We start from the raw sequence: 26,899 nt of genomic DNA, 5'->3' as shown, positions 1-26,899 counted from the left end.
TCATGTACTACTGCTAGATATTCAAAGTAAATGGTTGTTCATGTATAATGTGCAATTTTATTATATAAAATATATTTTCATATTTATACCTGAATCGTATTCCAGATGCAGAATATTTTCCTCGCATCATCGATTGGACCCCATTTTGTTTCCTGCCATATCGTTGCGTATGGGTAGGCGTAATACACAAAATATATTTCCAGAACTTTCTATGACATTTTGGAAGCATCCTTTCTTGAATCCTGCATGCTGCTGTGCGTTTCAGGAACATCAGTAATAATGTGATGGCGACCCTTCGTTTGGTCTTCAGAGTGTCCAAATTTCAAGTACAATTTACAGACTACACAGACCGTTTCCTCCAGGAGCAGATTTGGTATGGCTTTCAGGCTTTAGTCAGTCCGAACCCGCTGATCATTCCTGAGTTTGGAGAAATTCAGAGCATCATCCTTCTGGGTAAAAGCAACTTCTGGGACCATTAACCTTTATAAATCTGTTCCTGAAGTGTTTAGTTTCTCTTATACCACAGCAATTTACAAACGACTACAATTCTTTACTTAATAAATAGCAACATGTTGTACTTTATACTATTAATATTTAATATAAACAAGTTACTTCCTGCTGCGACCCTGTAGAACAGGATAAACAGCTACAGATAATGGATGGATGGAAGTTAGTTCCTGTCCTCATTTCTGTTATAGCAGCTACAAACAGTCTTTCCCTCACCAGTCTTTCTCTGTTCAAAAAAGCACAGTTGTCATGTTACAGACAAACCACAAAGTATAATCGTCTCTGTCCTGAAGATGTCGGAATACTTAAAGTTACAGCTTGAACTCTGACATTTACAAAGCATTGACACTGGAGACTCCTTCCATAAATGTTAAATTAATGTTTCTTTACAGAAAACTTCACCATGCACATCTTTAACTATTTATGTGGAGCATCCAACAAGTTCCAGTGAAGGGGCTGTTAGAACTGATAAGAACGTGCGCGTTAATATAAACCTGAATCATCTTATAGCTAGAACTACTATTAGAGCAGCTATTACAGAAAATCAGTCAACACCTTCTTTTGAGAATTCAACAATGCAGTGGTAGAAGTAAGGAATAGAACATCTCATATACTGGGGGCTCATTTGCATGATTTAATTTATGATGAAACAGGAGGTGAGACCATATACAGTACCAGGCAAAAGTTTGGACACACCAATTCAGTGGATTTTCTTTATTGTTATTAATTAAAAGGCAGTTCATGTATTAAAGTAATGATGGATGTCGTTTCTTTTTACTTAGTTGAGCGGTTCTTGATATAATATGGATTACGACAGTTGTGGAATAGGGCTATTTACTGTATTTTTATTATTTACTATTTACTGTTTGATCTCAAATGCATTAAGAAGGCAAGAAATTGCTCTAATTAACTTTTGATGAGGTATAGCTGTTAATTGAAAAGCATTCCAGGTGACTACCTCATGAAGCCGGTTAAGATAATGCCAATAGTGTGTAAAGTGTCATCAAGGTAAATGCTGGCTATTTTGAAGAAAATATGAAATATATCTTTTTAAAACACTTTTTTAACTTACCACATAATTCCATATATGTTCGATATGTTATTTCATAGTTTTGATGTCTTCAATATAGTCAAAATACAGAATGAGTGATTGATAAATGTATGAATGGGTAGGTGAGTCCAGATGTCTGACTGGGACTGTACACTTATTTCTCATATACTTTATTATTTTCTATTCTCAGGTGCTAGCGGAAAGTCTTTCTATGTAATCAATGCTAATGCAAGTAAGAATGGATTTCATTATACTGTTCCTCAACATATTTTTTAAGGGTGTAGTTTGTAATTTTTAATGTGTTTCTAGACCTGGAAGCTTTCCCACAAAAAATTAAATTAGAATTATAACGTCAAAATGAGCCAAAGAAGAATTTACTATTTGTTATCGTTGCTGTCTATTTGCGAAAGCAAAAATTGTTGTCCTGTCTGAGGTTATCAACAATACTTTAATCTTGGAGTACCAAGGAACTGTGGCTGGTTCTGGAACTGCAAGTAGGAATAAATATCTGGAACTTAAAGGAACAGTCCACCGTACTTCCATAATGAAATATGCTCTTATCTGAATTGAGACGAGCTGCTCCGTACCTCTCCGAGCTTTGCGTGACCTCCCAGTCAGTCAGACGCAGTCAGACGCGCTGTCACTCCTGTTAGCAATGTAGCTAGGCTCAGCATGGCCAATGGTATTTTTTGGGGCTGTAGTTAGATGCGACCAAACTCTTCCGCGTTTTTCCTGTTTACATAGGTTTATATGACCAGTGATATGAAACAAGTTCAGTTACACAAATTGAAACGTAGCGATTTTCTATGCTATGGAAAGTCCGCACTATAATGACAGGCGTACTAACACCTTCTGCGCGCTTCGGCAGCGCATTGATATCTGAGCTCCGTATCAATGCGCTGCCGAAGCGCGCAGAAGGTGTTAATACGCCTGTCATTATAGTGCGGACTTTCCATAGCATAGAAAATCGCTACGTTTCAATTTGTGTAACTGAACTTGTTTCATATCACTGGTCATATAAACCTATGTAAACAGGAAAAACACGGAAGAGTTTGGTCGCATCTAACTACAGCCCCAAAAAATACCATTGGCCATGCTGAGCCTAGCTACATTGCTAACAGGAGTGACAGCGCGTCTGACTGCGTCTGACTGACTGGGAGGTCACGCAAAGCTCGGAGAGGTACGGAGCAGCTCGTCTCAATTCAGATAAGAGCATATTTCATTATGGAAGTACGGTGGACTGTTCCTTTAATATCAAGTTTTATGTCCAGAACACAAATAGAATTTACTCCTGTTTCTTACTCCTATTGGTCAAATCACTTTCCTTCTCATTTGAATAAAGTTAAACTCAGTTCCATGTTTTCACATCAGTTGCTCTGCCCACTTCACAGTTCTAAAGTTCACTTTTATAAAATGACAACTCTCATTAAAAAAAAAAAAAGATTCTTATTCGCTTTGTAGTGTTGGTCCAAACACCTTAAAAAACAATGATTTGCTCTTCTGGCTAACTTTTCTATAACAGCCTTCTGTTTGCATTTTTCTGGCCCAGAAATTAGCTCCACCCCCAGCTAGAACAGAGGCGCCCTCAAAGCAATCTCTCAAATCATGCATACTTTAAACAGAAGAGACAAAGCTAATTTTTCTAGGATAGTCAGTGTTTACACTGGAATTGCACTTGAGTTCACCTCACATTCAGAAAAGGGCACTAAAAATTACAAACTTCTCCTTTAACGTTAAGCACAAAGGTGTACCTTTACAATGGCAGTGTTATACCATGCCTTTTAAGACCTATATGTACAGCATGACAGTTTTCTTAATACCAGGTAGATGTCCTGATGATATGTTCACCTGTGCCAGTGGAGAGTGTGTGACTAAACCTCATCCCGAGTGTGACTCCATGTCAGATTGTGATGATGAATCAGATGAGGCATACTGCTGTGAGTGTTTTCTCCTTCTATAACACCAAAATATTATCACTTTATCAGGTCAGGTCATCATCTCCTGCTTCATGTGAAGTACATTTACACATCAATATAGAGTACAAAGGCTCCAAAGCTTCAGTTCTTCATAATGATCATGAATTTGTCTGAATTCATCACAGTACCTTTGTTTATACATATTCAGGTTGTTATTTTGAACATTTTTGTAATGTTCAAAAATGTTAGGTTGTTTCTCTTGGTCACAGACAATCCCTATTCAATTCATGATAATTAAATAATTCTTATTTACCTTTTTATTTATATAAAGTTATGTGCAAAAGTTTTCATACCCAAACCACAAAATGAAGGAGACAGGAAGGTTGATTTATAGCAACCAGCTATTTAGTGTGTTCCATTTCAGAGATGTTCAAGTTTTATGTCAAGTCAGAATATATATGTTATGTATTCAATAATGAAAAAAAAAATCTGTATTGGACTCTAAATTGACCGTAGGTGTGAATGTGAGTGTGAATGGTTGTCTGTGTCTATGTGTCAGCCCTGCGATGACCTGGCGACTTGTCCAGGGTGTACCCCGCCTTTCGCCCGTAGTCAGCTGGGATAGGCTCCAGCTTGCCTGCGACCCTGTAGAACAGGATAAAGCGGCTAGAGATAATGAGATGAGATGAGATGAAAATCTGTATTGTGTCTGTTCAAAAGTCTTCATCTTCCTTTCTGAATGTGATCATTTTTATTATAGCTTGTAGACCCATCCTTTGCCTTTTTAATTGCTGTCATATCAACTGAACAGTTTCTAGATCCCCTCAGGTATAAAATGTACAAATCAGGTCTAAAGACAGAGAGGATGATGGCAAAACTTTTTTTTGTCAAATCACTATATATTTAAGGTGATTTTGTGGCATTTTTGTTTTGTCTTGTTGCAAAATTCACCCACGTTTGATTTTTACGAAGATAAAAAAAGTTATTCCAAAATGTAATTGAAGAAAATTTTTTTTTTCACATGACTATATCTGTTGTCATATATAAAACCATACTTATAGAAATACGTAATCAGTCCTAAATTATTTTTTCTGTGAATCCATGTTATCTGTGATGAGTAGTGTGTGGCAGGAAGCTCGTGCTGTACAGTCGGGTTGTTGGGGGTGAAAACGCCCATCATGGTGATTTGCCCTGGCAGGTGAGTCTGAGACTCCACGGTCGTCACACCTGTGGAGCCTCCATCATCAACCACCGCTGGCTGCTCAGCGCTGCACACTGCTTTGAGAGGTGAGTACTCAACCTATCAACAGCTAAACCGCTAAACAGCAGCTACATTCATTAACCCATCAACTAATTAACCCTTTAAACATTAAACCTGAAACAACTACACTATTAAAAACCTTAACCACGAAAACACTGAACCAGCAAACCCTACAACTGCTAAACCCCTCAACCACTGAACCACTCAAACACTAAACTACTACAACACATACTTGCCAACCCTCCCGATTTCAGCGGGAGGCTCCCGATTTTAGCCTCTGTCTCCCGCCTCCCGATCGTATTTGTTAAAAACTGGATAATCTCCCGGTTTTGGGAAATCCCTACCGCCAAGTTAAAAATACTCCCGATTATGTCCAATCAGAATCGTGTGAGAAGCACTGCTGACGTCAACTGACTTTTAACCAATCAACAAACAGAACGACAGTCACTTCCGTAATGTAGGATTCACCCAGGCTGTCCGACATTTTTTACAAGCAGTCATTCATCATGGCCACTAAACCCAATACCAAACGGCAAAAATATGAATGCAAATACCAGGCTGCATGGGAGAATGAATTTCCATGGATAAGCAAATGTTCGACCAGCCAGTTACACATTTTAAGGTAAAGATACCTTAAATCAGAATATAGTGGACATTTGAGTGTGAAATTAAACTAGTCTTCCATACCATTTCAGAAACAAACTGTACAACTTCTAAAGTGTTTAGTGAAATTTTGCATGACAGAGAATTTGTTTGATGAGTGTATTTGAATAGTGTGGTAGTGTATTAGTGCTATTTTGAATTTATGTTTGAAAGTTTTAAGTGAAAGTTTACAAGTGAATTATCTGGAAAGTGATTGATTTTGATCGAGTTTTGAGGTTTTAAGTGAAAGATTACTAGTGAGTGTATTTTGGTAGTACTAAAATTTTGCATTCGAGTGAATTTCTTTGTGGAGTATATTTTGATAGTATGGTAGTATTTATAGTGCCATTTTTAAATTTTGTTTGAAAACTTTCAGTCAAAGTTTGCAAATGAGCAAATTCCTTTGATGCATTCCGATAGGATTTGGATAGGATTTCTAGTGCTTTTTAAAAATTCTGTTGGAAAGTGTTTAGTGAGAGAGATGCATTTTAGTAGTACTAAGACAGTTCAGTATTTATTTAATTGACTTGTTACTATTTTGGTTAAATCTTATTAAAATTTAATTTATATATGATATTATAGTTCTCTGTATTTTTACATGAGCTTACTGAAGGAAAACACATTTGATGCAATCCAATAATCTTCATCCACTGTGACTATTTTAAGAAATGATAAACATTCTTCTAAAGCATCACTTGTGTTATTTTCTGTGGGTCTCTGTATGTATACAATATTCAGGCATGAGATTTTTCAGCTAAAAATCTGATTTAAGACTTCCCTTTCATTGTTATTATATTAAAATTCAAGACGAGTATTATTTCAGATTTTTCACTCTGAGCTCTCTCATGCCTGATACATGAATCCCATAACCTATAGTAATTGATAGAACAATATAAACAATTCAAAAACTCTTTAATTGTATAAATTTCAAATGGCTTGCAATTAATTGGGATCCACTGTTTTTATCGTTTCAACCGCGCATCATACCCTCGTCCAATTGAAAATGTCGTTCACGCATTTTTCTCCCCCATGAGAATTTTGAAAAGTTGGCAAGTATGTACACAACTGAAACATTAAACCGTTAAACTAATAAAATACTTAAGTACTCAATCATTAGTAACCCACTCCACTCATCAACTATAAACACTTTAATCATTACACCCCTCGACCACTAAACCAGGAAAATACTCAACTACTAACCCCTAAACTACTAAACCACCGAACTATTAACCTCCCCAACCAACAAACCATAAAACCAATAAATCACTTATCCACTAATCCAATGTATCATTAAACCACTCACCCCTCAACCACTAAATCAATTAACTACGAAACCCCTCATCTAGAGCTACTATTCCACTCATTCCCTCAACTATTAAACCCCTCAACCACTAAACTACTAAACAACTTAGCTCCTCAAACACTGAACTGCTGAAACACTAATTACTATACCACTAAACCCTCAACCACTAAACCACTCAATTTCTCAATCACTAAAACTTGGAAAATGTCTGTAGATGGAAATATATACATTATTAATTGGAACTATATATTTTCACTATAACCACTAAATCATACATTCCCTTATTTAATACAATTCTTTTAAAGGTATATTAAATGAGTTTGTCCTGTTCCCTACAGCAGTAAAAACCCGAGGGACTGGACAGCCCTGGTCGGAGCGAGTTTACTGAGTGGTGTGGAGAAAGGAGCAATCACAGTGAAAATCAAGTCACTGATCGTCTCTCCACATTATAACCCCATGAACTCGGACAGTGATGTGACTGTGCTGGAGCTGGAGAAGCCGCTTACTTTCACTCCTTACATCCAGCCTGTCTGCATCCCATCCTCGTCTCACGTCTTCAATCCTGGACAAGACTGCATCGTCTCTGGCTGGGGAGCCATCAAACAGGACAGCAGTGAGTGGAGATGAGGAGTAATAAATAAAACCTGCTCATGGAAGGGTCACTACCCCTCAGAGCTGATTCAGGGTGAACCATGTGCAAAATGTATCGAGCATAAACATATCATCCAGTATCATAGCTTTTGATAAAACAACATCAACATCATGTAAAGATGATGGGATTAAGCACACTATAACAGTGTAGTGGTGATATGAGGGTTCAGTAATTTGGTTAGCAAACATACAAAAATATGTTTCAAGCAGCAATAGCCTGCTTATCGACAAAACAATGTAGAATGTTTTAAAGCAAATATTTCAGCATGTTTTACAGACTGCAGCTGTAAATAGTATTTTGTTGTTATTTACACCAATATAACATGTTTATAATGGTATAAATATTACAAATGTCCATATTTTAATGTTAAATGTTATGATGTGTTCTAATGTTTAATGTTAAACAGCTGTTTAACATTAAACATTAGAACACATCATAACATGTAACATTAGAACACATCATAACATAACAAGGCTAGTGTTATGTTAGAACACATACATGTTATATTAGAACACATAACATGCAACATTAGAACACATCATAACATAACAAGGCTAATGTTTAAGTTAAACTCACCTAATTTGCCAAATTATTCCATTGTTAGCATGCTTGGTGTCTTGATTTTTTTTGCATAATATTTAAATAGCTAGCCTTTTTTTTATTTTGCTAGTTAGCAAACAACAGGCTAGCTATTTAAATATTATGCAAAAAATCAAGACACTAAGCATGCTAACAATGGAATAATTTGGAGCAACACCAATGTGTTGGGTTTCGTTTATCTTCTTTGTTTCAATGTACTGCTTAGGAACATACCTAAGATAGCCAGCTAACCAATTAGCTTAGTTACCATTAATTTTACCTCAGAAGTAACCAGGTTAAAGACCTGGTTACTTCTGAGGTAAATATGGCTACCGACAGCCATCTTGGATTGGTCATTTTTGCCTGTTCGCTCCGGATAGCAATTTTGGCACACATCCCAAGTTGTTCCTTGGGTTCAAATTAGCCTAGTTAGTTCTTCAGAGGCAAATTAATTAACTTTAGGCTATTAGCATACAAAGCCCATAGTTCCCTAGAAAGATCTGTAATCTTAGGCGAACAATTCATTAATTATGTCATTTGTGTCATCAATTTTGCAAGCTAGCTCATGTTAACTAAACAGTTATGGTGATGCCACAGGTTCAGGTTTGCCATTGGCTAATCAGATTCAACCAAAGCTCCACCCTTATTAAATGAATTTGAAAATCAAGAGGTGCTAATCTGTTAGAATATGACTGAAGTTCAACTCTGCAGAAGGGTAGATAACAAATATAGTAGAGGACCTGGGTTAGATATGGCTGCACATAATTTAGGAGAGGATAATTCAACTGTTATAGGCTAATTTGAACCCAAGGAACAACTTGGGATGTGTGCCAAAATCGCTATCCGGGGCGAACAGGCCAAAAATTACCAATCCAAGATGGCTGCCAGTAACCGTATTGAAAATATCAATTTTTGAACCACTCGCCACAGAAGTATGTGCAATACCTAATTTTATGGGTTTTTGGATATGGGGAATCCATTAGTGACATCATTTTCATGATTGAAGGAAAAGGTAACAAGCTACGGTCAAGGGCAAGATAAAAAAAAAAAAAACACCAAAAATCGACCAAAATTGCAGTTTCACAGAAAACATGAGGAAAAACAGAATAACCCTACCTCAAACATGAAATCATGGACTTGGGAGACCTATGCACATAATTTAGGCAAGTATAAGAAAGCAAGAATTTGACTGATATCAAGAAATTGTATTTTCAATCAAACTATTATGATCAATGGAATGTTAAAGTAAAAATTACAAAACAAAACTTATTATGTTAGTAGGCAGCAATATCTTGAGAGCCTAAATGTTGAACAGCCAACAATACAACTTTTAACATCTCATTATTACTGTTTATGTGTTACATAAACCAGGGTCAGGAACATGAAGAGTAACACAATAATAATACCATAATACTGGCGGCCATCTTGGATTGGTAATTTTCAGGCTGTTCGCCCCAGATAGCGATTTTGGCATACATCCCAGGTTATTCCTTGGGCTCAAATTAGCCTATAACAGTTGAGTTATCCTTTTTAAATTATGTGCATACATGTCTAAGCCAGGTCCTAGACTAAAAGGAGGTTAGGCATTCCTCGTGATACATAATTCTTCTCTAAACACCAAAATCATCTAAACTTATGTACACACGTAGCCGGGTATTTTTAAAACCGAACATTCCCCCCCCGTTTATAAAAATGTTTTATCCACACCACCTCGTCTTCGAAAAAAATCCCTTCCACACATAACCGAACATCTGCGTTTTCAATCACATTCATAAGCGTTCCAAACCTGTAGATGGCTATTTCCCCAAATCCTCCCCCCTAATCACATCGCCTGCGCTCTTGGAGCAGTAGTTGGGCTTCTAAAATTAAACATGTAAATAGCACCTGCACAATAATTAACGCTTTCAAGGCACTACTCCGATCCATTACTCTTTAGCTAGCCGCACACTACGCCGATTTTCAGCGTACCGAGCCAACTGAAGTCGCGAGTCAGGCGTAAAGACTAGTTTTCGATGGTACCGACTCATCTCACAGCCGATTCGAAAAACTAATTGGGAGCCAGACTGATCGGCGAGAGTCGCTAGCAATAGCCAATCATATCTTTCGCATATAACACGTGACATCATTAAACACAATTTCTAGTGCGAGAAATGCGTGTTGGTAGCACCTAATGCAGGTATATACTGTAAATCCATAGACTGAAGCTTTATCCATAGACACAGTGGGCTGGAAAGCCACTCTGCTCAAGTTGTGTGGCTGAATTCCAAATCGCTGTAACTCCCCTATATAAGTGCACTATTTAAGGTTGGAAATAATAGCTCATGCAGCCTAGATAGTGCGCTACATATTCCGTGTTGTGTCATTTGTAATTCAGCCTGTAGCATCTTCAAGTGTTGGATTTAACAGTAACTATATCCAATAGCCAATCACAAAGCTATTAAGTTGTCACGTGTCGCTTCAATCGCGACTGCACTCGTCAACAGTCGGGGGATATGTGCGTGCCCTGTCGGGAGTCGGCTCTGAAATGGGTCGGTTCGGTACCGCGTGGATCGCCGTGGTGTGCGGCTAGCTTAAGTCCATGCTTAATCTGGCTTCTGCAGTAAACAAAGGTCGCACGTTTGACGTCAGGGCAGATTTGTTGTCATTTTTTTGGTGCAGATTGTGACGTTCTAAAATGCAAAACTCCGGTTATCTCTGTCCACACGAAAAGGCATACACGGAGTTTTCAAAAACCTTTACTTTGCCCGGAGTTTTTTTTAAATATTCGTTTTTGATGTGTTTTCATGTGGATGACAGGCCAAAACGTAGAAAAATATCTTCGATTTAGCAGATACCCGGCTACGTGTGGACGGGGTCTTAAACTCTTCCCTGAGCTCAATAATTATTCATCCTGGTTACTTGTGAGGTGAAATTAATGTTAACTAATGCCATGTACACACGTAGCCGGGTATTTTTAAAACCGAACATTTTCCCCCCCTCCGTTTATAAAAATGTTTTATCCACACCACCTCGTCTTCGAAAAAAATCCCTTCCACACATAACCGAACATCTGCGTTTTCAATCACATTCATAAGCATTCCAAACCTGTAGATGGTTATTTCCCCAAATCCTCCCCCCTAATCACATCGCCTGTGCTCTTGGAGCAGTAGTTGGGCTTCTAAAATTAAACATGTAAATAGCACCTGCACAATAATTAACGCTTTCAAGGCACTACTCCGACCCATTACTCTTTAGCTAGCCGCACACTACGCCAATTTTCAGCGTACCGAGCCAACTGAAGTCGCGAGTCAGGCGTAAAGACTAGTTTTCGATGGTACCGACTCATCTCACAGCCGATTCGAAAAACTAATCGGGAGCCAGACTGATCGGCGAGAGTCGCTAGCAATAGCCAATCATATCTTTCGCATATAACACGTGACATCATTAAACACAATTTCTAGCGCGAGAAATACGTGTTGGTAGCACCTAATGCAGGTATATACTGTAAATCCATAGACTGAAGCTTTATCCATAGACACAGTGGGCTGGAAAGCCACTCTGCTCAAGTTGTGTGGCTGAATTCCAAATCGCTTTAACTCCCCTATATAAGTGCACTATTTAAGGTTGGAAATAATAGCTCATGCAGCCTAGATAGTGCGCTACATATTCCGTGTTGTGTCATTTGTAATTCAGCCTGTAGCATCTTCAAGTGTTGGATTTAACAGTAACTATATCCAATAGCCAATCACAAAGCTATTAAGTTGTCACGTGTCGCTTCAATCGCGACTGCACTCGTCAGCAGTCGGGGTATATGTGCGTGCCCTGTCGGGAGTCGGCTCTGAAATGGGTCGGTTCGGTACCGCGTGGATCGCCGTGGTGTGCGGGTAGCTTAAGTCCATGCTTAATCTGGCTTCTGCAGTAAACAAAGGTCGCACGTTTGACGTCAGGGCAGATTTGTTGTCATTTTTTTTGGCGCAGATTGTGACGTTCTAAAACGCAAAACTCCGGTTATCTCTGTCTACACGAAAAGGCATACACGGAGTTTTCAAAAATCTTCACTTTGCCCGGAGTTTTTTTAAATATTCGTTTTTGATGTGTTTTCATGTGGATGACAGGCCAAAACGTAGAAAAATATCTTCGATTTAGCAGATACCCGGCTACGTGTGGACGGGGTCTAAGAGGTAACACTGTATTAAAATTTATTTTTAAACTTCTATGTTCACTGTATTTTTTTTTAACCTTCATTGTGGCTCTGTGTGTTTCTGAGCAGGCAAGGTGCCTCCTATGCTCCAAAAAGCCTCAGTGAAGATCATTGATTCGAAAGTGTGTAACAGTTCGACCGTATACAGAGGAGCTATAACCAACAACATGATGTGCGCCGGCTTCCTGCAGGGAAAAGTTGACTCCTGCCAGGTTTCTCTTCATTATTGTCCATATTTATGCTCTAGTTCAGAGGTATGTTCTAAAGCTCCAATCACCAAAATTTTGTCGATTAAAAAGGCCCAGGTAAGCAACTAATATGACAGTTACACTGTAATGCATCACCATTAGTGATTAGTTTGTAGCTATAAGTAAGAAAATCAAAGTGATTGTTTTTGTTTTGTTGTGGTGATTCACAGTACCACTTTTAACTAGTGGCACAAACTCTAAACAGAGGAGACACATCAGTTTTGAAATTGATTCAGAGTATAAATGTTCTATGTCTGATCCTCTTTAAACATTTTGTTTTTTGGAATGTTCTTTGTCTGTGAAAAATCTTTTCTTTCTAAATTAATGTCTCTAGCCTTCTAGCTACTCTCTGACCTGATGAGCTGCCTTCAGCTAAATAATTTACATACAGTGGTGCTTGAAAGTTTGTGAACCCTTTAGAATTTTCTATATTTCTGCATAAATATGACCTAAAACATCATCAGATTATCACACAAGTCCTAAAAGTAGATAAAGAGAACCCAGTTAAACGAATGAGACAAGAATATTATACTTGGTCATTTATTTATTGAGGAAAATGATCCAATATTACATACCTGTGAGTGGCAAAAGTATGTGAACCTTTGCTTTCAGTATCTGGTGTGACCCCCTTGTGCAGCAATAACTGCAACTAAATGTTTCCGGTAACTGTTGATCAGTCCTGCACACCGGCTTGGAGGAATTTTAGCCCATTCCTCCGTACAGAACAGCTTCAACTCTGGGATGTTGGTGAGTTTCCTCACATGAACTGCTCGCTTCAGGTCCTTCCACAACATTTCCATTGGGTTAAGGTCAGGACTTTGACTTGGCCATTCCAAAACATTAACTTTATTCTTCTTTAACCATTCTTTGGTAGAACGACTTGTGTGCTTAGGGTCGTTGTCTTGCTGCATGACCCACCTTCTCTTGAGGTTCAGTTCATGGACAGATGTCCTGACATTTTCCCTTAGATTTCGCTCGTATAATTCAGAATTCATTGTTTCATCAATGATGGCAAGCCATCCTGGCCCAGATGCAGCAAAACAGGCCCAAACCATGATACTACCACCACCATGTTTCACAGATGGGATAAGGTTCTTATGCTGGAATGCAGTGTTTTCCTTTCTCCAAACATAACGCTTCTCATTTAAACCAAAAAGTTCTATTTTGGTCTCATCTGTCCACAAAACATTTTTCCAATAGCCTTCTGGCTTGTCCATGTGATCTTTAGCAAACTGCAGATGAGCAGCAATGTTCTTTTTGGAGAGCAGTGGCTTTCTCCTTGCAACCCTGCCATGCACACTGTTGTTGTTCAGTGTTCTCCTGATGGTGGACTCATGAACATTAACATTAGCCAGTGTGAGAGAGGCCTTCAGTTGCTTAGAAGTTACGCTGGGGTCCTTTGTGACCTCGCCGACTATTACACGCCTTGCTCTTGGAGTGATCTTTGTTGGTCGACCACTCCCGGGGAGGGTAACAGTGGTCTTGAATTTCCTCCATTTGTACACAATCTGTCTGACTGTGGCTTGGTGGAGTCCAAACTCTTTTTTTGGTTTTGTAACCTTTTCCAGCCTGATGAGCATCAACAATGCTTTTTCTGAGGTCCTCAGAAATCTCCTTTGTTCATGCCATGATACACTTCCACAAACGTGTGTTGTGAAGATCAGACTTTGATAGATCCCTGTTCTTTAAATAAAACAGGGTGCCCACTCACACCTGATTGTCATCCCATTGATTGAAAACACCTGACTCTAATTTCACCTTCAAATTAACTGCTAATCCTTGAGGTTCACATACTTTTGCCACTCACAGATATGTAATATTGGATCATTTTCTTCAATAAATAAATGACCAAGTATAATATTTTTGTTTCAATGGGTTCTTTTAATCTACTTTTAGGACTCGTGAAAATCTGATGTTTTAGGTCATATTTATGCAGAACTATAGAAAATTCTAAAGGGTTCACAAACTTTCAAGCACCACTGTAAATGCATGTGATTGGCTGTAATAGATCCATGTTAAAAAAAAGTCACTGAATTATAGGCATGGTTTCCCCCTATGTTTAGCAGCTACTTTAAAACAGTTGTTGTCCCCCCCCCCCCCCCCCCCCCCCCCCCCAAGTTCTCGGTTTGGTTCACATTACTGGGTCCATATCTGGTCCACCAGTTGATAACCTCTACTGCACATCATACTGAATGTCTTTTATTCAAGTTATACCTATTTTTTATTTTGCTATATTTTACTATATTATTTATAGGCCCCTGTGAAGTCATATTAGCACTGTTTTGTTTGAAACAGCATCAATTTGTCCCCACAGGGAGACTCAGGAGGTCCTCTGGTGTGTGAAAGCAGTCCTGACCGCTTCTTCCTGGCTGGTGTAGTCAGCTGGGGAACGGGCTGCGCACAAATCAATAAGCCGGGAGTGTACTCCCGGGTCACTGTGCTCCGCAACTGGATCCTGAGCCATGCCGAGCCCAGTAGTGTTCAGGACAGACCCACAGTTGGCAGTGCAACAAACACAGCAGTCCTTCGTGCTAAGTCCATCACATCAACTCCTGTGGTGACTGGTAGGAACGTGATGTCACAAGTTACAAACTAGTTATATCGTTACGCAATACTACATGCAGTGGCGGCTGGTAGTCTTTCAAACAGGGGAGGCTGGTCGGTTACGATGTTTCCAGATTTTAAAAGAAAAAAGAAAAAACACATCAATTTTGCCCATACTCTTGCCTCTGATCTGGCTGATTGTTGGCAGGGTCACAAACTGTGAAATAACAGGTTCTTTTGGCCCATTAGCCTACTGTCCAATATACATGATGGTGGTGTTGGGGGGGGTATATTTTAACATTTTATATTTTAAAATTGTGGCATGTTGTTTAAAAATTGATCATTATTGAAAGCAGCTCTTTGTCAGGAACCTCAGCAGTAACAGCAGAGTGTTCTGGAATAGGCACAAGCACTGACCTTGGGGAGCCAAACATAGAGCTGGGTGCCACACATTTCATTCAATGACACTTTCCCTATATTTTACTTATTTTGACTGAGAAATGTTTTATTGACAATTTTGATAACTCTTCACTTTTAATCCAGGTCTGTAGTGTGAAATGTTCTCGGCTGTGTTTTTGTTTAAAAATGTTTTCCAAATTGTAGCCGTGTTTAATTCATATCCAGAGAAATATATATTCCAATATAATATACTCAGCATAAACATTTTAAATAGATTCTATATTTTTGGTCCATCCATGACATATTACTAAAGTAGCCTATTTACTGTTGTTGATGTGGGTCACTTGCTGTTAGCCAATTCACTTTCTCGTACCAGGAGAGCTGAAAGGAACGAGTATTATTCCCTACCTTTTTCACCAAGTCAATTTGAGGCATTGGTCTACCCTGCTCTTTAATTTTAATTTTTTCCTCGAAAGGAAGACTGGCAAATGGCTTCACCAAAATTAAATCAGCAATGCTTGGCATCCGTGCGCAGCTTTCTTGCTAGCTGACTAGCCCCCTCAAGTTCAAGTTCAGTCACTCAAATAAACAAAATTTCTGGAACTAAGATAGCAAACTTGACAACACTATATTTACACTTTATTTACAATGAAAATATATACAAACTAAAAAAGCTGGTAGAAACCGTATGTAATGAATGAAATCGAAATGTAAGCTGATCTCTTACAATACACCACAGCACTTGCGAATCTGCATGGGACTGAACTGAAATTCACCGCTGCCTGTCTATATTTGAAACGAGCTGTCAATCAAAGAAAATATCCGTCCGCTTTCACCAATCACCAGTCTCCTCGCGGAAACTGCCATGTCCTTCCCATTGTGAGGCTGGGAGTCTGGTGGGCGGGCGTTTTCGCAGTATTTGTCCAATAACCGTCTTGCATTTTGATATTGAAAAGCACATAGCTCCCAAATGCCATTGAAGTCCACTGAGGCTGGGAGTCTGTGGGGTGGGCGTTTTCGCAGTATTTGTCCAATAATTGTCTTGCATTTTGAGATTGAAAAGCGCATAGCTCCCAAATGCCATTGAAGTCCACTGAGGCTGGGCTGCATCATGTTGTCTCGAGGGGGAAAAACTCACGCACACATTAGGCGAACTGGGGAAAGTTATAACGGAATGATTTCGCACTGTAGTTGGGTTGAGTACATATATTTCTATGATTCTGGATCTGAAATAGCAATGTTATAAGGTCGGCTATAACATAAGCCTAGCGCAATTCATCCTACACGATGTTCGTCATTTTTAGAGGAGGCTGAGCCTCCCTCGTTGTCTTAGAGCAATCGCCCGTGACTACATGCCATAACCCTAAAAACATGCAGCAGTGCTGTTAAATTATGGATTCTGATTGTTCAGAAGGTGTTGATTAATTTTCTATACATGAAGTGCTGTAGTTTCTATAGTAACAGTATAGAGTAACAAGGGACTTATAATTGTTGGTATGGTAAGTTTTTTGGAGACATTTATTTAACATTGTAAGGAGACATCTATTTAACATTTATGGAAGGAATCTCCAGTGTCAGCGCTTTGTAACAGGCAGAGGTAAATGCGTAACTTTGTAAGCTTTCTGATTCTTCAGGACAGATGAGTTTACACTGTGCAATTTCTCAGTACCATGACAAGATGCATTTTTTGTCTTATTAAAGTGCATATTCTGGACCAATTTAGTGTTTTTTTAATATGAAAGTATGTCCTTTTACACACTCATCCAGAAGGGTAATTTTGCACAAGGCCATCTGTCTACAGCTGAAAAAAATAAAATAACAAAACGTATCTGGAAAAATCCCAAGGGAGTCTGGAGCCAGATTCGTGACGTCACCTGCAGAAGCGCCAGCAGGCTGCGAGAGCTTTGCACGGTTTCAGTGCACAGCCTGTGTAGACCAAGCGCTCCCATTTCTCTCTCATTGTCCGGTCTTTTGGGAAACGATGAGTACTAATCCCATCAAGATTGGTGTTGCTACACCCTCCTACGATACATCTGTTAACCATTTTAATAATTACCTGATAATGTTGAAGAAATTTGCAGAAAACCACCAGGTCGTTTTCTCATAAACAAACCACCGCTGATGTAGGATTCAGAGGGAGGCGTCCCGCATGTGACGTCACGAAAATCAATGTTTGCTGGGAAATCCAAATGCCAAGTTTTTTCAGAGGCGGTCCAATTCGCCTCAAATGGCTTGATTTCAACTGAATTTTTCTGGTATTTTGCAAGGTAAAAAAAATTGCACAAAATGTAAAATGTGACAGATATTTGACCAAAGTTTAATATAAAATAGGAGAATTACATTGATCTTGCTCCTGAATTTACCCGTGATATGCACTTTAAGTTCAAGAGAGAGAAAAAAAGAGAGGCTGGTGAGAGAACGACTGCATATAACTGCTATAACGTGAGCGAGAACAGGAAACAACTTGTTTTGTGGATGTTCCACAACCTTAAATGTAACTACAAATAGAAAAGGGTATGAAATATAGTATAACTTGTTGTTAACATGCTGTTTTAGTTAAATAGTTACATTTGGGGTGGCAATGGTGATGGCTGTGAGGTTGCAATAATACATTCAAAAAAGACATAAAGGACAACTGTTTGCATGTTATTACTTTCAGCAGAATGTGTTTGGCTATTATTATGACCTAGTAATTATTGCAGAAACCCAGATTATTGTGAAGAGTGAACAAACTTTTTGTTGCCACTGTAATTCTACATAGTTTTAACAAACAGTTTAAGGCTGGGTGGTACAATGGCACAACGGCTACACTGTCAGGAACAGGGGTACAGTAGGAGTCCATTTCTGTCCCCCAAGGTGCAGTCTCCACTAATGTACCCACTAGGGCTCATTATTGGACCTCAAGGTCCAAAAGTGTACCTTTTTAGGGCCAAAAAGGTACATATATGTTCCCAATCAGTATATAAATGGTGCAAATAAGTACCTTAGAGGGTACTGCCTCAGTGACAAGCCATTGTACCCCTAAAGGTACAATAATGTACTTTATTTTCTGAGAGTGTAGTGTTCTAGCCTCACAGCTTCAAGGTCCCTGAGCTTGGGTTACTGTCTGTGCAGTTCTTGTGCATGTTCACCGTTTTCCTCCCACCACCAAAAAACATGCTAGTAGGTGGATTGGCGAAGATAAAATGACCCTAGGTATAATTGTGTGTTTATGGAGCCAGGATGTATTCGCACCTTACTCAGAGTTCCCAGGATAGGCTATGGATCTTCTACGACCCTGCCAGGATAAAGTGAGTGACTTTAAGGCTAAACACATATCCTTTTTTTTAGGAGCTGTTAACTGCAGTGGAAACTTTAACTGTGGCGCAGGAGTGTGTATCAGCAAGATCAACCCTGAGTGTGACCGAGTCGCTGACTGCTCTAATGAAGCTGATGAGAAAAACTGTGGTCAGTTTTATATTATGGACAAGAAAAGCACTTCTTATGAACATTTATATAAAGTAATAAGTCAAAACTACACGATTTTACCCAATAAAAATCAGTTGTTCAAAACGTGGTAATAAACATGAAAATAAACCCTGCATGACAGATATTCTTCTCTCTAGACTGTGGCCAGCGACCTGAATTCAGCCACCAGAGAATTGTGGGAGGTGTGAGCGCCCGTCGAGGGGAGTGGCCATGGGTGGTGAGTCTGCAGTTCCAGCGTTTACATCGCTGTGGTGCGACACTTATACACTGCAAATGGCTCCTTACGGCTGCGCACTGTTTCAGCAGGTACGCACTGAGCATTAAAGAAAGAAACATTTCATACAACACTCATTTCGTATGAGTTACATTAACTGTAATAAGGACACCACACTAAAACACATAAGTTTAAGCCTTTAGGATTTTTAGGTTACATTTTCACTGATGGTCAGTTTTTTTTTTTTGCTTTGTTCTTCCACCTAAAATGTGTCATTCCTTGAATATGGGTTTATTATTAATAAGCTCATCAGAGATAAAAATTATTTTGAGGATTTAGAATCAATGTGAGGGCGGCACGGTGGTGTAGTGGTTAGCGCTGTCGCCTCACAGCAAGACGGTCCTGGGTTCGAGTCCCGTGGCCGGCGAGGGCCTTTCTGTGTGGACTTTGCATGTTCTCCCCGTGTCCGCGTGGGTTTCCTCCAGGTGCTCCGGTTTCCCCCACAGTCCAAAGACATGCAGGTTAGGTTAACTGGTGACTCTAAATTGAGCGTAGGTGTGAATGTGAGTGTGAATGGTTGTCTGTGTCTATGTGTCAGCCCTGTGATGACCTGGTGACTTGTCCAGGGTGTACCCCGCCTCTCGCCCGTAGTCAACTGGGATAGGCTCCAGCTTGCCTGCGACCCTGTAGAACAGGATAAAGCGGCTAGAGATAATGAATGAATGAATGAACAGCTCTGACAAGGGCGGCACGGTGGTGTAGTGATTAGCGCTGTCGCCTCACAGCAAGAAGGTCCGGGTTCGAGCCCCGTGGCCGGCGAGGGCCTTTCTGTGCGGAGTTTGCATGTTCTCCCCGTGTCCGCGTGGGTTTCCTCCGGGTGCTCCGGTTTCCCCCACAGTCCAAAGACATGCAGGTTAGGTTAACTGGTGACTCTAAATTGACCGTAGGTGTGAATGTGAGTGTGAATGGTTGTCTGTGTCTATGTGTCGGCCCTGTGATGACCTGGCGACTTGTCCAGGGTGTACCCCGCCTTTCGCCCGTAGTCAGCTGGGATAGGCTCCAGCTTGCCTGCGACCCTGTAGAACAGGATAAAGCGGCTAGAGATAATGAGATGAGATGAGATGAGCTCTGACAATAGTGCAGCTGAAAATCACAGGTTTATATTCATGTACTAGGTCTAATATGACATCATTTCTATAGTAATGGCTCTTTGGGCAGCACGGTGGTGTAGTGATCAGCACTGTCGCCTCACAGCAAGAAGGTTCTGGATTCAAGCCCAGCAGCCGACAGGGGCCTTTCTGTGTGGAGTTTGCATGTTCTTCCTGTGTCTGCGTGGGTTTCCTCTGGGTGCTTGGGTTTCCCCCACAGTTCAAAGACATGCAGTTAGGTTAACATGGGGCAGCCATGGCCTAAGGTTGGACTGAAGTGCCCTTGAACGAGGCACCTAACCCACAACCGCTCCCCAGGCGCTGTAGCATAGCTGCCCAGTGCTCTGGGTATGTGTGTGTGCTCATTGCACACCTGTGTGTGCATGTGTGTGTTCACTGCTTCAGATGGGTTAAATGCAGAGGTTAAATTAAACTGTGCTTGAGTGTACGTGTGACAAATAAAGGCTTCTTGGTTTGGCTTCTCCGTCTTCTTCTTTCACAGGGACGTCTTGCACAGAATGTACATTGGGCAGTGTAATCTACTACAAGCTAGCTGAGATATGTTTGCAAAGTTGCAAGCTTTCAGTGCTTATTTGGTATGGGTCTGGCAAAAACTAACCAAAGGTTTTGGCGTGAGATGAATTTATTTATTTGCACATGAGCCTGAGACAGCACTGAAGTTTTGTCATCTGGAAAAACTACAAATCTCTGTGAGACAGGGATAACTCCGATAAGGCTATAGCCTATGTTGCAGTCTTTCATAAAAAACATTGGCATGGATGTACACTCTGCTGTCAGATTGTCATTGTTTTCCCATTAGCCATAAGACAGATAACTACTTCTGTCTTGAAGTAAACATGCCATCCATCGATCCAGCCATCCATTATCTGTATCCGCTTATCCTGTACAGGGTCGCAGGCAAGCTGGTCCCTATCCCAGCTGACTACGGGCGAGAGACGGGGTACACCCTGGACAAGTCACCAGGTCATCACAGGGCTGACACATAGAGACAAACAACCATTCACACTCACATTCACACCTACGGTCAATTTAGAGTCACCAGTTAACCTAACCTGCATGTCTTTGGACTGTGGGGGAAACCGGAGCACCCGGAGGAAACCCACGCGGACACAAGGAGAACATGCAAACTCCACACAGAAAGGCCCCCATCAGCCGCTGGGCTCGAACCCAGGACCTTCTTGCTGTGAGGCGACAGTGCTAACAAAGTAAACATGCATGCTCAGATTTTTATTTATTTTTTGCCATGTTGCAGTCACAGTTTGCACATGTATTGCACACAACTCGGAATAATAGCATGCAAAGCTCATAATCAGAATCGTAACCAGAACCATACTAACACTTGCATGGGGCAGCCATGGCCTAAAGGTTAGAGAAGCAGACTTAATCCCAAAGGGTCACCGGTTCAATTTCCTGGACCGGCAGGAAAATCCATGGCTGAAATGCCTTTGAGCAAGACACCGAACCCCGAACTGCTCCCTAGGCACTGGGTATGTGGGTGCTCGTTGTATGCTGCTCTTGCCTGTAAATGCCTGTAATGTAATGTAACACTGACATATTTAATGCAAGGAGATGCTAACAGACAAAGACACAAAGTGATGCAAACTTGGGTGGAAAACTAGCCAACAAATTACCAGTGTCCAAGTGTTATCTAGCAAGTTTGCTAACATCACCTCGAGATGTAGCTAGCGGCTAAGCCTCTGTCAAAATGGACAGACTTAGCTTATGATCGAAAGCTAGGGAATCAACAACCTTGCTAACACAGCCAACCATCAAGCAAGCAAGTGCAACATTACAACGGAAAGAACACTAACTCGGTGTCTGTCTTCCAGCCATTTACCTCTTTACTCTCACCAACAAGTAAAATCCAGTCCAAGATTTACTCGTCTGGTCTTTTGCTCATTCACTCTCTCTTTTTCTCTTCCGGGATTCCTGACAGTGTCTTCTTTGGTCTCTTCACTTCAACTGTCCATACTGAGAATACAGATTTAGCTTATTATTATTAAAATATATAATTTAATGCGGGTGGCATGGTGGTGTAGTGGTTAGCACTGTCGCCTCACAGCAAGAAGGTCCGGGTTCGAGCCCCGGGGCCGGCGAGGGCCTTTCTGTGTGGAGTTTGCATGTTCTCCCCGTGTCCGCGTGGGTTTCCTCCGGGTGCTCCGGTTTCCCCCACAGTCCAAAGACATGCAGGTTAGGTTAACTGGTGACTCTAAATTGACCGTAGGTGTGAATGTGAGTGTGAATGGTTGTCTGTGTCTCTGTGTCAGCCCTGTGATGACCTGGTGACTTGTCCAGGGTGTACCCCGCCTTTCGCCCGTAGTCAGCTGGGATAGGCTCCAGCTTGCCTGCAACCCTGTAGAAGGATAAAGCGACTAGAGAGATGAGAATGAGATAATTTAATGTGAATTCACAGTCCTATGATCCCCTACAATGCCACCATGACCCCTTTGGGGTTCATGAAATCTAAGTTGGAAAACCTTTGGTTAGATTATTAATATATGTAGCGTGTCACCACAAAATGAGTCCAGTTCAGCAAAAATTCATTCTGAGATGTAACGATTTGAAACGTCTTTAAAAAATGAATAGCTGCACCAAATTTAACAAATAACCCCTTAGTTTAAAGATAATTAACTGTAGATTTATAATACCCAATAAGACATCTTTTAATTTTTTTGACCAAATGGACTCATTTGGTGGTGACACACCCCATATAATACGTTTTATAGATATGCTTTTAATATGCTCTATTGTGTCTTAACATACTTTTTTAAATCGTATGGTAGGAACTATGATGTCCTCAGGAATCAATTCTTAGTCTGAAATTTATTTTGTTTAGAGTTGTCTTTAATTGATTAGATTATAAATTAATATACATTGTCATAGCTATGGGCGGCGCGGTGGTGTAGTGGTTAGCACTATCGCCTTGCATCAAGAAGGTCTGGCTTCGAGCCCAGTGGCCGACGAGGGCCTTTCTGTGTGGAGTTTGCATGTTCTCCCCGTGTCCGCATGGGTTTCCTCCGGGTGCTCCGGTTTCCCCCACAGTCCAAAGACATGCAGGTTAGGTTAACTGGTGACTCTAAATTGAGCGTAGGTGTGAATGTGAGTGTGAATGGTTGTCTGTGTCTGTGTGTCAGCCCTGTGATGACCTGGCGACTTGTCCAGGGTGTACCCCGCCTTTCGCCTGTAGTCAGCTGGGATAGGCTCCAGCTTGCCTGCGACCCTGTAGAACAGGATAAAGCGACTAGAGATAATGAGATGAGATACATTGTCATAGCTATGGGTGGCATGGTGGTGTAGTGGTTAGCACTATCGCCTCGCAGCAAGAAGGTCCTGGGTTCGAGCCCAGTGGCCGACGAGGGCCTTTCTGTGTGGAGTTTGCATGTTCTCCCCGTGTCCGCGTGGGTTTCCTCCGGGTGCTCCGGTTTCCCCCACAGTCCAAAGACATGCAGGTTAGGCTAATTGGTGGCTCTAAATTGACCGTAGGTGTGAATGTGAGTGTGAATGGTTGTCTGTGTCTATGTGTCAGCCCTGTGATGACCTGGCGACTTGTCCAGGGTGTACCCCGCCTTTCGCCCGTAGTCAGCTGGGATAGGCTCCAGCTTGCCTGCGACCCTGTAGAAGGATAAAGCGGCTAGAGATAATGAGATGAGATGAGATGAGATGAGATGATTATATTCTTGGTCCATTTTTGTTTTCTCTACATTATTATAGCTGTTTCTTAAACACACTGTATTGTGCACCAGAAAGGAATCAAATCCCAGTGGCTGGACGGTGAGTTTAGGCTCTGTGCTCCGGTCCGGACTGGGAGCTTTGGTCATCCCAGTGCAGAGGATCATCCAGCATCCTGCTTTCAACACCAGCAATATGGACTTTGATGTGGCTCTGGTGCAGCTCGCAATCCCAGCACCGAGCTCCTACACCATCCAGACGCTGTGCTTGCCCTCCCCGACACACAGCTTCTTCAAGCACACAGAGTGTTACATCACTGGATGGGGCTCAATGAGGGAGGATGGTGAGAGAGTACATTCTCTGTAGTTTTACTAAATGTGACCGGACTGTCGGTATAAACTAGAAGGTGTTTTATTAACATATGAAAGGCACCAATTTGAAATGGCTGTGTCCTTTAATAGGTTTATGAATTTATAATTATGAAGCCTGTTTACTCCTCTGCAGAACTGATGAAGAACCTTAGATAAAAGGTTATGTATGGAACAAAAAACTTCCGTCATGCTATAGTGTTTTATACCACAAGTAATTCACCATTTTTTATTAATTAAAGTATGACACGTTGTACTTTTAACAGTTTATAATTATATTTAATCTTATGGAACATCTATGAAACTAGTTCCTGTTATCACTAAGGTTATAGCAGTTATAAACAGTCGTTCCCTCACCCGCCTCTTTTTTCTCTCTCTGTTAGTTCATAAGACCAAAAAAATGCAGTTTCTTATGTTACCGAGAAACTGTGACGTGTAAAATCCTCTGTCCTGAAGACTTTCCCGTGGCGAACAACTTACTGTATCTGACTGTTACAAAGTGCCGGCACTGGAGAGTCATTCCATAATGTTAAATAAGTCTCCTCACAGAAATGTTCAAATTTGTACATTGTTAGCTTCAGATTATATGACGTGTCCACAAGTCCCTGTTAATGAGCTGTTACTATAAAAATGATGCATTAAAATTAACACTGTAACATAAACCTGTTATTTATAATGTCGCTATGATTCGGCATGTTCATGTTTCAGTAACTTAGACTCGGTCTTGAGCCCTTTTTATTCCTCTAAAAAATAACTTCTAAGTAGTAAGTCAGTGTTATTAGCCTTTTATTATAATCTTGAAGATGTTTGACCCCTCTCATCTGAGGTTCTTCATCTGTTCTACTGATTGGAAAACTGTATCCAGTCACCTTGACTCACAACTGCTAGATGTAAAATGTTTATACTATGGCTATTTAAAACACTTGCACAGAATACTCGGCTGTAGGGATGCGTCAATACCATTTTATTCAGTCCGAATCAGGGCTTTGAACCGGTTCAAGGAACGAAAACGAAAACCGGGAACTTTTTCTATTTCACATGGAACAGAAACGAAACCAGAAACTTTATTTTTTATGCTCCGGAACAGAAACGCTTATTAAAAATAATGGTAACCGGTTAATACCAGTTTTTATTTCGTTCCTCAAAGTTTCCGTAGCCTACAAATAAAAAAGTCATTCTTCTCCTGCGCAAGTTTCTATGACCCGCTGGTGTTCACTTCCTGTGTGACGTTCGCTGACTGAATGGAGAGAGCGGGAGGGTGGACTACTATCACGTCTCCACATCTTAAATAAGAGGTAAATATTGCAGTCTATCGTTATTCAAAAACGTCAATTTCAAACACAATATCAATATATTTGTCCACGTTAATGAGAGGCTCGCGAACATTAAATGACGTTAACCTCTGTTAGCCTATCAATGCATAGGGCCTGACTAGCCTTTGGTAACACACTAAACGAATTATCTTTCATTTTTGGCACTTTTTCTGTTTGTGTAGATGGGAAGACATACTGAGAATCCAAATCGCCAACATTTGAAATAATAATTGTTTTGAATTATTTCTTGTCTAATTTAATGAAGGTTGTAATAGAATTAGCCTACATTTGGCTTAAGCTGGATGAGACAGAGACATAATTTTATAGCCATTTGTTAAACAGCTGACAGGGAACATAATTAACCGTTCCGAGAACAAAATTTTTTTGTTCTAACCGGTTCGGAAACATCTATTTAATGGTGGAACCCAAAACCGGAAACATTAAAATTCCGTTTCTGTTCGGAACGAACCAATAGGAAAAAAATTCTGGTTCAAAGCCCTGGTCCGAATACATTTTTTTGGTACTTGTTGACCCCAGAAACAAGTATTATTTAGTATTCATTCATTAGGAATGGAAAAGTACATTTTTATTTAGGTTTATGTTTCCCCGGTTTAAATACTGGCTATAATAAACACATTCATGTATATTCACGGACGTACACTACTAGTCTCGTTCTTTATGTTAGCTAGTTGGTTTAAAATGAAGTACTAGCTTGTTCATTACCTTAGATTGAGTAGTGTTGCAGTGAAGAGTGGGTTTGTCACGGAGTTTGTTTCAGTCCAGAAAGGTACTTCTGGACAGCCGTAAGTAAAGAATGTTTCATTGTCTTAATTGCATTGTTCCTAGTTGGCAATTATGGACAGTGGCTGAATGTCAGGAACAATATACTGGGTAAGAGATGATCCACCTAGCATTGCTAGGAGACATTTTTCTCACTTGCCTAGTGTTTGCTGCGCACAACAAACTCCTTGTTCTGAGTTTTATGTTCAAGATGTTTTACTTGTGTTGTAAAAAGATCTCTTGATATATTCACAAAGCATAGTCTGCTTTGCCATGATTGCAATCATTAATAGTGAAATACATCCAGATCGCTGTAGTTGTCATCTGTTCAGTAATGCAATAATGTACGTTAGCTTTATGGCACATAGCATCACACAGTATTGGATGTTGGTGTACCGACGCATCAGTCGCTTGGTACAAAATTACTTTTTCTCAGTTTAATCATCCAATTTCTCTTTGTCATGCAGGAAAGCTAACTAATCAGTTACAGAAAGCTCAGGTTGGTATAATAGACCAATCAGAGTGTCAGCAGTCTTATGGTCCAAAACTGACTGCCAACATGATGTGTGCTGGATCCATGGAAGGTGGCATTGATACGTGTCTGGTGAGACTCGCGCGATCAGCCATAATTTCTCA

General features: G+C 40.4%; 1 protein-coding gene across 1 annotated transcript in view; it reads left to right on the top strand.

The window, feature by feature from the left end:
• Positions 1-26,899, top strand: part of tmprss9 (transmembrane serine protease 9) — a 32,296-nt gene that overhangs the window by 5,057 nt on the left and 340 nt on the right. The window contains exons 3-15 of the mRNA XM_060941204.1: positions 106-173; positions 266-453; positions 1,749-1,790; positions 3,382-3,495; positions 4,596-4,761; positions 7,019-7,293; positions 12,161-12,303; positions 14,654-14,867; positions 15,251-15,261; positions 18,567-18,729; positions 18,888-19,056; positions 23,877-24,145; positions 26,731-26,867. Of these exons, the coding sequence (XP_060797187.1) occupies positions 106-173; positions 266-453; positions 1,749-1,790; positions 3,382-3,495; positions 4,596-4,761; positions 7,019-7,293; positions 12,161-12,303; positions 14,654-14,867; positions 15,251-15,261; positions 18,567-18,729; positions 18,888-19,056; positions 23,877-24,145; positions 26,731-26,867 (1,959 nt within the window). The remainder of the gene's footprint in view (positions 1-105; positions 174-265; positions 454-1,748; positions 1,791-3,381; positions 3,496-4,595; positions 4,762-7,018; positions 7,294-12,160; positions 12,304-14,653; positions 14,868-15,250; positions 15,262-18,566; positions 18,730-18,887; positions 19,057-23,876; positions 24,146-26,730; positions 26,868-26,899) is intronic.

Source organism: Neoarius graeffei, chromosome 15, assembly GCF_027579695.1.
Source record: "Neoarius graeffei isolate fNeoGra1 chromosome 15, fNeoGra1.pri, whole genome shotgun sequence".
Taxonomy (NCBI): Eukaryota; Metazoa; Chordata; class Actinopteri; order Siluriformes; family Ariidae; genus Neoarius; species Neoarius graeffei.
This window is presented reverse-complemented; position numbering and strand designations above follow the sequence as displayed.